Consider the following 12,209-nt stretch of genomic DNA (forward strand, 5'->3'; position numbering starts at 1 on the left):
AAAGTTTTTGTGGATTTCACAGAAAAGGAACTGGGAATAATTTTAGCATAAGATAATTGCACTGTATAAACTAGGATAATGATTGGCAATTCCTAAATGCAATTATGTTGTGTACGTTTAAATTAATAATTGTACTATGTTTGTCCAAAACCTTTGGTTACTCTCTGCCGTCTTATAACTTGTCAAGAATACTGAAATCTTCTGAAGCAAGCTCATGCCTTTTGGGAAATTAAAATTCTTCAGATTTCTTAATAGTGTATTAAAATAGTTTCATTAATATTGAACCTCCAAACCCCATCTGTTTACAGAAGAAAACCTTCAAATCACACAGATGATATTTTTCCTTGCTAACTTAATTCATAAAAATCAACATATTTCATTGGAGGGATGGAGAGAAATAATATTTGGAATGAAATGGTTTCATGACACTATCTTAAAGTGCAGAAAATTCTTAGACTCTTCCTTATGTAAAACCTACTCATCTCCTCAATAAAAGTCTTCAGATTTATCTCAGAAATTATATCCACTTCATTTTGTCAAAGACTAAAGTTTTCACATCTTCTCCAGTCTGTCATTGCTCCTAATAAATAAACAAAGCAACAAATTCATTACATTAGCAGGCATAGATAGCAATTCCCAGAGTATTCTTAGGAGAAATATTGAAATATTGCTATATTCCTGTCACAGGTAGTGTGTTCCAGCCAGAAGCAGTAGTTCTCTGAGTGAAGACTAAATCATAGCTTGACTTTATGGCAGTAAACCTGTCTGTTTTCCATTGTTTGTATGTTAGCCAACTGTGATCATTTAAAATAAATTCTGCGCAGGCATATAGAAATCTGAAGTCATTGGGCCATGTTCTGCTTTTTTAAAATTCTGGCTTTGTCATGGGGTCTCTGGGATCCATTGCAGCACCCTGCTCCATCCCTCTCATCTCATGAAGGGAAGAGACTTGAAGATTCAATTGGCCAGACTCATTCCCCCCCCTCTTTTTTATTTTGGTCTTTTTATAAGCGTGGCAATAAACAGCAGGAACTTTATTGTAACAGATAAAAACTCATGGAAACATTGTTAAAGTGTTTGTATAGTTTTAGTCCAATTAATTTTTGTAAGTAGTTTGTTTCCTCACAGCCACCTTGAATGGGTTGATTTCATGCCCTGATCCAATGTTTACTGAACTGAAATTGAGGACTGACACCTATTTCAAATTAATTAATGCACTGGATTGGGCCCCTAATTAATTTATACTCTTGTCTAATGAAATCTATTGGAGGGAGTTATTTTTACCTCTTTTAGCTATAGTTAATAGGTCCACTGTTTTTATTACATGCACTAGTGAAATTACTTATGCAAATATATCAGACAGGTTGTTGGTTTTCAAGGGTCTCATGCAAGGCCCATTAAAATCAACATGAGTTATCCAGTTCATTTAAATGGACTTTAGAGCAGGCTCTGATACACCTGAGGTGGTGCTGTCTAACAGCATATGGGATAACTTTATTTCATGCTCCCTGGTGTTGACTCTAATGGCAATGTCCACTAGACTTAATTAAAATTCACTGTTACAGGTGATATATAAATATAAAAGGGGACCTACTCTGTACCAGAGATCTTTGTATTTGAAGAGGAAAGGCAGAAAAAAGGAGGATAGTCTGGAGGTGTTGCTTCATTCAAATTAAGCATGTTTGTGTGCTGCTTGCTGTGGTAATGACTGTGTAATACAAACATTTATTTTATATTAGCATTTGGGTAATAGCAGTTCTATGGTTTTCTGTGACTGAATCCCTGTGATTCATGAGTGAAACATTTGCAGTGCCAACTTGTGAAGCTTGCTTTACAGTCAGGAAACAGGATCATATGCTCCATGGATGACAAAGACAATAATACAAACAAAACATACAAAACATACAAAAAAGCAAAACAAGTGTACAGAAAATGTTCATCAAAGAGCAATAAGCCTTTAGCAAATCCCTATCCCACAAATATATAATTGTCCTTGAAAATGAGCACTTATTGACTCAACAGTTTACATATTGTAAAGGCTCTTTTCTCCAAAATCATCAGTTCATAAGCTCTATTTACTGTAAACATGGTTTGATGGTTAGCACATTGCAAAAAATGTATTTAAAAGCACCTGTTTGATTTGACAACCGTGAAATACAGATATATCCAGCTGTAGTTATTGTAGTTCATGGAACAGTACATAAAAAATTTTATTTGCTTTAAAGACTGGTCTGATTTTTATGGTTTTTTATATCTACCTCAGCTACTTAACTTCTCATAAAAGTGTGAAGGTGCATGTGAGGTAGCACTTCTGGTCTGTAGATTATAACTCATCCAGAACAGCTGTGCAAGTAAGTTTCAAAGACGTAGGACCAAATTAAAATGTCAGGTTTTAGGACCTAATTAAAATGTCTTTTTTATGATATACAAGTAGATGTTATATGCACATTTTTAAATCCTTTCTTTAATTTTGGTTATTCGCCATATGCAAGGTAAAAATAAGTGCAAAATAAAACACTGAGTGCAAAGTAAAGTAAACAAGGGCATGTACTCAGCTTTCTACTTGAAAAGTCATGATTTCTTTAGCTATAACGGAACATCAACCATTTACTGCTGTTTTTCATGCGGATCTAAATTCAGACTCAGTGCTTTGCAGTGCAGAGGTTATTTTTGCTGAAATTGTTTTTGTTTAGTTTGCTTTTCATCATGTGCAAATACTGAATTCTTGAGGATTTTTAGTTGTGCTTTTCAGTGAGCACTTTTTGGATACAAAAAGCTAAAGCTTTTACACTGTCTTCCTTAGAACTCATCATTTTCAATAGATTTATCTCCAAATCCTTAAACAGATTCAAACACATAAGGCTTTTTTAAAAAGTAACCTGTACAATGCCTCCTGCACTCCTGAATGTGGTCTGAAAATGAGAGTCACACGGCACTCAGGAGATGAGTGCTGCCTTGGGAACATCTTTTCTGCATTTGAGAAAAGGTGAGGGAAACATTTTCTTGGCATGCCAGTGTTAAGCAATTGTTGAATCAAACAACATTAAGTGACAGAAAGGATGTGTGGGCCACAAATGGTCCAATTTTTGTTGAAAAGGCTTCACTTCATTCTGCTGTTTAAATGACTTTCATATATACATACAAGAGGAAAATATTAGGTTCACAGGTATGCATACATTTAAAGTTGGTTTTAATGCTAAATTGTGTGAGTGTACTACTGTGTGAGTCAGCACATGGAGGGTGTTTCTGACAAGTCTCTCATTAGTGCCAGCTCATTTTTCACTGCAAACCACATTGTAGTGTTAACACCTTAGTTTAATTCTTCACAGTAGCAAGAAAACAGAATGAATAGTGTCAATTTTTAGAAGGAAACGTGTCAGTAGCAGATACTGCAATGATGAGCTTAAAATAAATAATTACATAGACAGTAGCTTTGAAAACAAGTAATTAGTTTTTCATTAATGTTGCTGAAGATTTCAGTTGAAATTAGTTAGTGATTTTCTACATTTGCATATTCTTAATTAGCTTTTTATAGTTGTTAGCTTTGTACAAATTAATGTTTTTATAAATTTTCAAAATTTTCACCAGGCACATAGAATTTATAATTAGGAAAAACATTTATAAACTACATTATATAAAGAAAATAGATTGAACTTTGGGGTAGAGTTTTGGCAGACCACAGCAACACCAACTTCTTATAGAATGCCAATCAGAGCACAATTTTTCTGTTGTATCTGAAACCAAACACATGTGAACTAATTGACATATCACGAGTTAATAAGCAAGGGATACTTCTATGAGCTTTGAAGTACATTCTCATCTCATGCACTGTTCTGATCTAAAATGTTTTTACTTATTTCAGGATATGATTTTGGATTTTTTTTAATGTAGTGCAAATATAAAACAGACCTCAATAAGACCCCTGGTTAACCTTATGCCTAACTCAACCTGGACACATCTTTGCTGCCCTTGGTGAATATTGCACACTCTAATATAATTGCTATGCAAGTCAGGAAGAACTTCATCCTAAAAATTATTTTCTAACAACCAGAGGGAATAATCATAGAAAATAGTAAAAGAACATAATAATAGAAAATAATATTAATAAAAATAATAATAGAAAAATCATCGTCCCCATTCAAAAAGAGCATTCAAGCAGTTCTCTAAATACTGAATTTGGCACAGGATTATTTACATGCATAAGCTCATTATAAGATTGGGCTCCTAAGGCTAAACTGATCAGGGTTACAAAAGTCTGAAAATAATTTTAAACTCAAGGCCAGATTCATAACAAGCAACACATTCAAGAAATATTGAGTTTAAGAGGGGATTTCAAAAAAATTTGGGTAGAAGCATGTGAATAAACATATCAAGAACAGGAAATTAAACTGGGTCAGAAATGCTCACAAATGTATTATAAATGCAGTCTTTCCTGCAACATAAACAGGCAACCACAGCAAAGTCAAATATATTGTATTTGTGTGGGGTTAATTTCCATAGTATCAGAGCAAATACAGAAAAGCTAACACAGGACTATGCAAGGACAAAAGAATGTGTATAAGCAGAACTGGCTGCAGCTTAAGTCATTTTCACTGCCTAAATGCCCCCTAGGCACTGTGAGGAAAGGGTCAGAAATAACAGAAAGGAGAAAAGTACTTTCAAATATAATCATACTTTTTATTTTTTCCCAGAGCAAGTGCAAACTAAAAAGAAAAGTGGGGTTTTTTTTACTCCACTGTGCAAGATTTGACAGCACTAGTTCTGTATCAATGGAGAGGGAAATATATTGTCCCAATGACATTTCATCAGTATCTTGGCAGGATCATGGCCTTATATATAGTTTCTATATGAGAAAACAAATTCAGCATTTTCATGGGCTACTATTATTATCTGGTAAAGTATAGGACCAAAGGAGAAAAAAATGCAAAATCTAGAATACTTTTAATCTACAAAATCAATCCACTATGTGATCTGAATGCCTATTATCAACTACCTAAAACCAACTTCCATAAGGCTTTTAAAGTAGCATAAATAGATATATTTTAGACTAACACATTTATCAAACACATGTGAAACCCCAGTCTTTTCAATCCCATGTAAAAGTTCAAATCTTTGAGGTATGCATGGCATAATTCTGAATACAAACATGACAAAACATCACTAGGTTATTATTTTCACTGAGTCAATATCCTTTTTTGTTATTTCATGGTGACATTATCAAATCTAAGGGGCTGGCTGTGTATCAAATACATTTTTCTAGTAAAAAGAATTTAATTAGAGGCATGAAATATTATTAGGCATGTTCTATTGTATCCAGTGTATCAAATACGTTTTTCTAGTAAAAAGACTTAATTTAATTAGAGGCATGAAATATTATTAGGCATGTTCTATTGTATGAAGCTTTCCAATTACAATTTTCTGATATAAAATCAACTTGAAAATCAAAAAATTCTAGTGTATATAGTGTCTGTATTAAACAAAACTTTGAGCTCTTTCTCCTTATGGCTGCTTCACAAGCAACTGGATGGTAAAATAATGCTGGTATTCTGTTTACCTGAATGCATTAACAGTTCATTTATTTGAACAAAAAGCTATTATTATTTATGATGGTGGTATCCTGGAAACTGAGCATGTTTTAACAAAGTCCTCACGCTGTACAACCCAGCCCGGTATTGCAGAATACACAAACATACAGAAATGACCAATGGATTAAAAGCCATAAAATCATGACAAAATCCATGCCAAAATCATAAAATCATGCAAAAATCCCTTACAGAGTGTCATGCCTTAATGCAGCAGTAACATTGGACATCTGAGGCCAGAAAACAATGTTTGAACCTTTTCAAAACCCAAGATAAAACCTCCCCATGACTTTTGTGCTTGTCTCCTTTGCTTTAGCCCAAGTCAACAGCAAAGCTCCTCCCTCCTGTCTTTTACAGAGGAAGTGACATTAATTTGTCTTACCTTGTCTCTAATGATCATATTATATTTTTTACTAAGCTGCTGCAAATTGACCTGGAAAGATTAAATGCATGGTGCTAAATTAAGGACATTTTTCTCTTTTTCTTGCATATAAAAATACAGGAACCCATCACATCACTTCCATGGGAGATCCTGATGCACAACGTTAGCACAGCCAGCCCCTTAGAAATTAGTTTCGACAAATAGATCTTATGCTTCTCCTGATAAAATTCAGTTGCAATGGTTTTCATAGGAGAGCAGAAAGACTTAGGTATCTGAGACAACTTATTTATATACATGATCACAAAAATCTTTTCCCAGTATTTTCTTCCAGCAATGCATGTAAGCATGGAATATTTAATAGATGTATTTAGTTATCTATTTATTTTGTTCATTTAGTTTTTTGTCAGCTGTCTGAATTAGTTAAAGTTTGAATCCTAAAGCCACATTTTTCTTTACATGTATCCTGGAAACCTATCTAGTATTTTTGAATTTAATTCTCTATCACATCAAGCTAAGCTAAATAATCAGAGTGATAAAAAGCTAGACCAGTAAAAATTTTTATTGTTACTTTTTAAAAATCTTTTTCTTAATTTAGCTTAAAATTATAACTTGAGGGCTATTTTAAGGCTTTCCAGATCCTGGGTGAAAGACAAAATTTATTAATATTTTGGTATTAACCCTTCTATGTGTACATGGCAAAAAGAAGTAATAGGATCAAAATAAATGCTGAACTTGAGATTTGGAAGCAAAATGGTGCAACAACAACAACAACAATGGAGTTAATATGAGACAAAACATTTTTAATACTGCATTTTGCACTCAGGAGCTGTGTTTTTATAAAAGTTGGGTTCCTTTTTTTAAAAGAGTTTAGTAACCAAAATCAGGTGCATTTCCGGCAGTTCCTGTCTATCTCAAAGGCAGTATGAATGACTACTGAAAGAACAGAATCCCTAAACATTCCTTGTCCTCTTGCAGGACCAGCTGACCCACGCCCTCCAACCTGCAGCGGTGACAGGTTCCCGTGTGCGTACGTGCAGCAGTGTTTGTCCCTCGCCGCGCGCTGCAACGGGGTGGAAGATTGCTTGGATGGAAGTGATGAGATGAGCTGCCCCATGGAGATGCCCACCACCACGTCCCCGGGCTCCTGCAAGGAAGCAGAGTTCCTGTGTCCTTCCCAGGGCTGCATCCCATCCCTCCTGCTGTGCGATGGGGTGCCCGACTGTCCCCTCAGCGAAGATGAAGCTGGCTGCCGTAAGTTACATCCATGGTGGTGGTTATGACAATGTTGACTTACCTGCCCAAACCAGTGATGTTTTAGGAAAAGGAAAGAGCAACACAGTGAAGTTTAGTGTAAAATTCATCACTCTCTTGTCAAATAAACCCCTATTTATGTCACATAAACAATAGAGCAACACAGTGAAGTTTAGTGTAAAATTCATCACTCCCTTGTCAAATAAACCCCTATTTATGCCACATATAGTGTATTATTTGCTGAGATGCTTTAGATTTCTAAATAATTTTGCTTATGCATTTTAATTTCCTTGCTATAATTTGGTAATTGTTTAAAAAACTGCAATTGTGTTTCTGTTAATATTTACAAGCACTTCCACATTTTTTCCCTAAATCAGTCAGCTTCATTTGCATTGCCTCTGTAACCTCTGATCATGACAGAACAGAAAGATAAGCTTCTGCAGTTCTGTTATCCAGTAACATTTAAGGCAGTCCTGACCTTTCAAGGATTTTGAAATCAAGTCTGTTCATGAAATAGCAGCAATCTCTGCCCCAAGCAAGGAAAAGGGCTCACAAACAAAACACAAGGTCAATAGGCTTTGAAATGTAACTGCAATGAGATGCCATGGAGAAGCATCTGAAACAAACAGACACAAAAGTGAGTGTCTGACATTTAAAAATATTTCATTATTAGCAGGTGACCTGAAGCCAAATATTTCATTCCAGGAATTTCAAAATAATTAGCTACACAGCATAAAAAAGAAAAAAAGGCTTTTTACGTATAAACACTTTTCTTCCTAAACCTGTCATGCTCTAAAAGTTTTTTTACATTTTTCTCACCCTTATCAGAATGAAAAAAAAAATTGGTAAAAAATATCAGTTTCCAGTGGATTAGAAATTTATGTTCTTTAATGTTTTCTATCAAATCTACTAAATATAAATGTAGGCTACTGTACATGCCATTTAATTTAGCAAAGTAGTCTACCAAACTGGCATGGACTTGGCAGACTCTCTGTGTAAATCTTTTGTTTTGAAGTGAACTCTGTGATTTTGTTGGCAGAAGACATGATTTTGGAGATAACTTTGATGTTGAATTCTACATACTCCAAAGACATGTAGAAATTTTCCATGTTCCTTTCTTCAAATAAACCACTCATGGTTAATCTTCAGTTAAGCTTGTTTCCTCCTCAATCTGTCCTCTGATGGAGATGTCTATGCTGTGTTCTATTACATGCACATCCCAACTCCACACCACAGAAGCTGATGTGGAACCTCAAAACCTGAAATCCAAAGGATTTCCATGATTTTGTGTACTACCCAAACAACTGAGATATTGCTTTGTTTTGTTTATTTTACTGCTTTAACTTCAAAACAAAACCCAGGGATTAAGAAGAAATTAAGTCCTATTCAAAGAACAAATATTCTCCATAGCTATTTCACAACTTTGGGGTTCTCAGTCTGAAGGAGACTTAGTCAAGTCTGTACTTCATTGTTACTCCAAAATTTGGTTATATTAAATAAATACGTAAGCCTTGATAGTATAAAATAGAAATACAGAAGCAGTAATTCTTGTTTCTTCACTGAAGATAATTCAGAGAAGCAAAGCAAAGCAGAGAAGAGGGCAAAGCAAAAAGAAAATGATTTGTGCTAGTTTGGAATTAAATCAGTGGAAAACTTATTAGTGTCACAGCTGGTGCTGAAATCCAACTGTGTATGCCAAGAGAGCACAGTGTTTCACTTTAGCTTCCTACTTTTGACAGGTGAAAACCCATAAAAGTTTGTCAACTGGGGAAGGTCAGATAGAAAAAGTAAATATCTCTGAAATTTCATTATTTTATTGAAATTTATGCATGATCTATAAAATTGATTGTTGTGCTAGTAACTCCAACCTATGTGTACTCTAATAATAGCACAGATTGAAAGTGGGGATTTATTTTTTATAGTTTAGATGGATATTTTTTCCTTGGTGCAGATCAAATCTATCTGCTCATTTTAGAAAACTTCACTGTAGGAATTACTGACAATTTCCATTTTGTGTCCCATAACAATTTTATTCATTTAAGTGAAAAACAAAACACTTAACACTATTTAAGTGTAGAACAAAAATATTCTGGGTTCTGAATTCAGGAATTCACCAGGGAAAGTTTTCTTTTGTGATAGAATAGTTGTCAAAATGCACATTGCAGAGATTAAGGATAAAGACCTAAAGGAGGCCAGGACAAAAAAACCCCAAACAAACAAAAAAACATTGGTCAAGTCCTTTCCAAAACCACAGTTTCTACCACAGAAATGCTTTTCTTCACAACTTAGAGATTTATGCTGACGGAATTTCCTGTAGAGTTCACATAACAGTTAAGTGGTACAACATTATGCTAATGCTGTTTTATACCTACTAATGAAGTGGATTTTGTTGCTTGTTGCATTTAACAAAAAGAAATTCTTGAACTGTTTTCCAGTTAAAGATGTTCTACTTGCTGGATATTTTAGGGAAGGGTATATTACATCACCTATTTAGTCTTTTCTTTGCCTGATTACAATACTAAAGGTGTAAAACAAGCCTATTAACACCAGAGGGATGTATACATTAGTTTTCCACAGACCAACATCCTTTTCCACCTGCATCATCTGATTGAAGTGTTAATAGCAATGAATAAAAAGTCATTACTCAGTTTTCTATAGTGCACCAAAATGTATCTCTTGTAGTTTTGGTAAGTTTTAAATACTATGAAATATTAAAAATTTTATGCTTTCAAAGTGGCTGTGATATCATTATCCCTTCTACTGGTTTAATTTGCACCTGGAACATTAAATATAGATGAAAACTGGATATTTTAATTTTCATATCTTTACTGCTTTTAGTGCCTTCATGTGGTCTTTATATTCTTTACCTCAGCACCAGTAACTTGGTGTCATTGTCCTTATCTGCAAAATTTTTAGCTCTCAAGTCCGTTGTTATGACTGTTCCCTCAGTAATGTGTTAAAATAATGTGTAAACAAATTGATTCATTTTGAAACTAGTTTCTGAATGAGAGTTAATTATGTTTACTGATATCTTTTTTATGGGTTTTCTTTGGGATTTTGCAGTATACACTCTCAACGCTGTGAGTTAATATGCACTCCTTCACAAATATTACATGGGAAAATTTGGTTTCTGTACCATCTGTGCTCTGTATTTGTTTACTTATTTAGCATCTCAGTAGTAAAGTTGCATGTCTTTGAAGATGAAAGCTTGGAGAGGTCACACAGATGCAAGTTTATATCTTACAGTATGAATCAAGCTTTCTGCTAGTTTTTGAACAGTGAGAAAAAAAATACAGCTGATGATAACGACCATGTTACTTTTCATTTCAGCCATTAAAGATTGCTCCAATGGTTCTTTGCTATGTGCTTCAACTAATCAATGTATACCACTCTCCCAGCGTTGTGACGGAATTGCAGACTGCATTGATTTCAGCCTTGATGAGTCTGGCTGTTCAGGTACTTCATTTTGCATTAAAAAATCATTTGAAAGAAAGGAAATGTAGTTATTTCCTACTGAATGTTTTGGCAGTCCTCAAACTTGACTGAGGTTCCTCTGCTAAAACTTTGTCAAATTATATTAGGCATGAATTTTCCTGATGAAAGTATGACACAGGTGGAAGTGAGAAAAAGATGAAGAATAATCTCCTTAAAATCTTTACATCTTCATAGGGGGTGTTTCTCATTGTATAAACATATGGTTCAAAGAAACCCCAACCATTTGTAGTACACTTTTAGGACTTCCCTTTATTTTAGCCAGATGAGTTAACCCATATTGTTGAGTAAAAGGTTTGTTTATTTGTGGATTTGTTGTTTGGTTTTTTCCCCAAATGTATTACAAATCCAGGTTGTAAAATAAACTAAATAGCATTTGTTTTAACACAGTGCATTTGACAAAATATTCAGGTTTGATATATAGTAGTTAAATGGTGGAGAAAAATAAGTAGAGAACAAAAATCCACATTCAATGTGAATTAGACTTTTATTAACAAAATCTAACAAATACATAGATTATGGTGATATAGATAATTAAATCTAGATTCAAAATGTCTTCTTTAGTTACAGAAAGATACTGCATCCCTTCCTCAAGAGAGGTATAAACTCTTGACCAGTTCTGTGCTGACAGTACTCTGCCAGCTTTGCTGAAGTTGCATTACCTGAGAATTTAACTCTCTCTTTTTATAATTTTTATGAGTTATGTGATAAAATTCACAACACATATGAATTGCAATTATATAATTCATCATAAAATATTAAATGTCTATTCACAAACTGAAAGTTTTACAAACACTTATTGGTAGGAGGCATCCACAAGTTTCTTTGGGAGTGAAATTTGTCCACAAGTATTGTGTTCACTATCTGTCATAGCATCACGAAATGGTTTGGGTTGGAAGGGACCTTGAAGATCACAAATTTGCAATGCCCCTGACTTAGGCTGGGACACTTTCACAAGCCCAGGTTGCTCATGTGAGAGAAGGAATAATACTTCCACATTAAAAAATACCACTTCTACAATGATGAGAGAATTCATACTTGGTAAATTTGATTTATAAAAGTTATTTTAAATTAAAAAGAATTTATTCAGAAATTTATTCAATATAAAAGAATATAGAACATAAACTAGTAGACATGCATAACAGTAATTTTAAAATCTTCCACTATTTTTTCAGAAAGCAGCCCTTTTAAATAAATAATGCACTTTTCAAAATTGAATCCTGAAACTGGAGGTGTCTACGTGGAGTAGCACTGGTATATGCTGCAATAAACAGTTTCATTTTGCATATATATCCAAAACTCTTAAGGTCTAATTAGTATATTACCAGCTATTTTCATACTGAAGAAGATTGAGGGGATTTTTTTTTTTAATTTTTTTTTTTTTTTTTTTGTATTTTGAGTTTTTTCTTCCTAAAGCAATGTTAAACTACGCTTCAGTAAAACTAAATGCGATGATGTGGAAATCCAAGTTAAGGGAGATCAAGAGGTTTTAAAGAATATCA

At 34.0% G+C, this 12,209-nt stretch overlaps 1 protein-coding gene across 1 annotated transcript in view; it reads left to right on the forward strand.

Moving 5' to 3' along the window:
• MALRD1 (MAM and LDL receptor class A domain containing 1) overlaps nucleotides 1-12,209 on the forward strand; it is a 236,134-nt gene that overhangs the window by 178,618 nt on the left and 45,307 nt on the right. Inside the window, exons 33-34 of the mRNA XM_039703707.1 lie at nucleotides 6,940-7,215; nucleotides 10,546-10,671. Of these exons, the coding sequence (XP_039559641.1) occupies nucleotides 6,940-7,215; nucleotides 10,546-10,671 (402 nt within the window). The remainder of the gene's footprint in view (nucleotides 1-6,939; nucleotides 7,216-10,545; nucleotides 10,672-12,209) is intronic.

Source organism: Passer montanus, unplaced genomic scaffold (genome assembly GCF_014805655.1).
Source record: "Passer montanus isolate IOZ18808 unplaced genomic scaffold, ASM1480565v1 scaffold10, whole genome shotgun sequence".
In the NCBI taxonomy this organism is placed as follows: domain Eukaryota; kingdom Metazoa; phylum Chordata; class Aves; order Passeriformes; family Passeridae; genus Passer; species Passer montanus.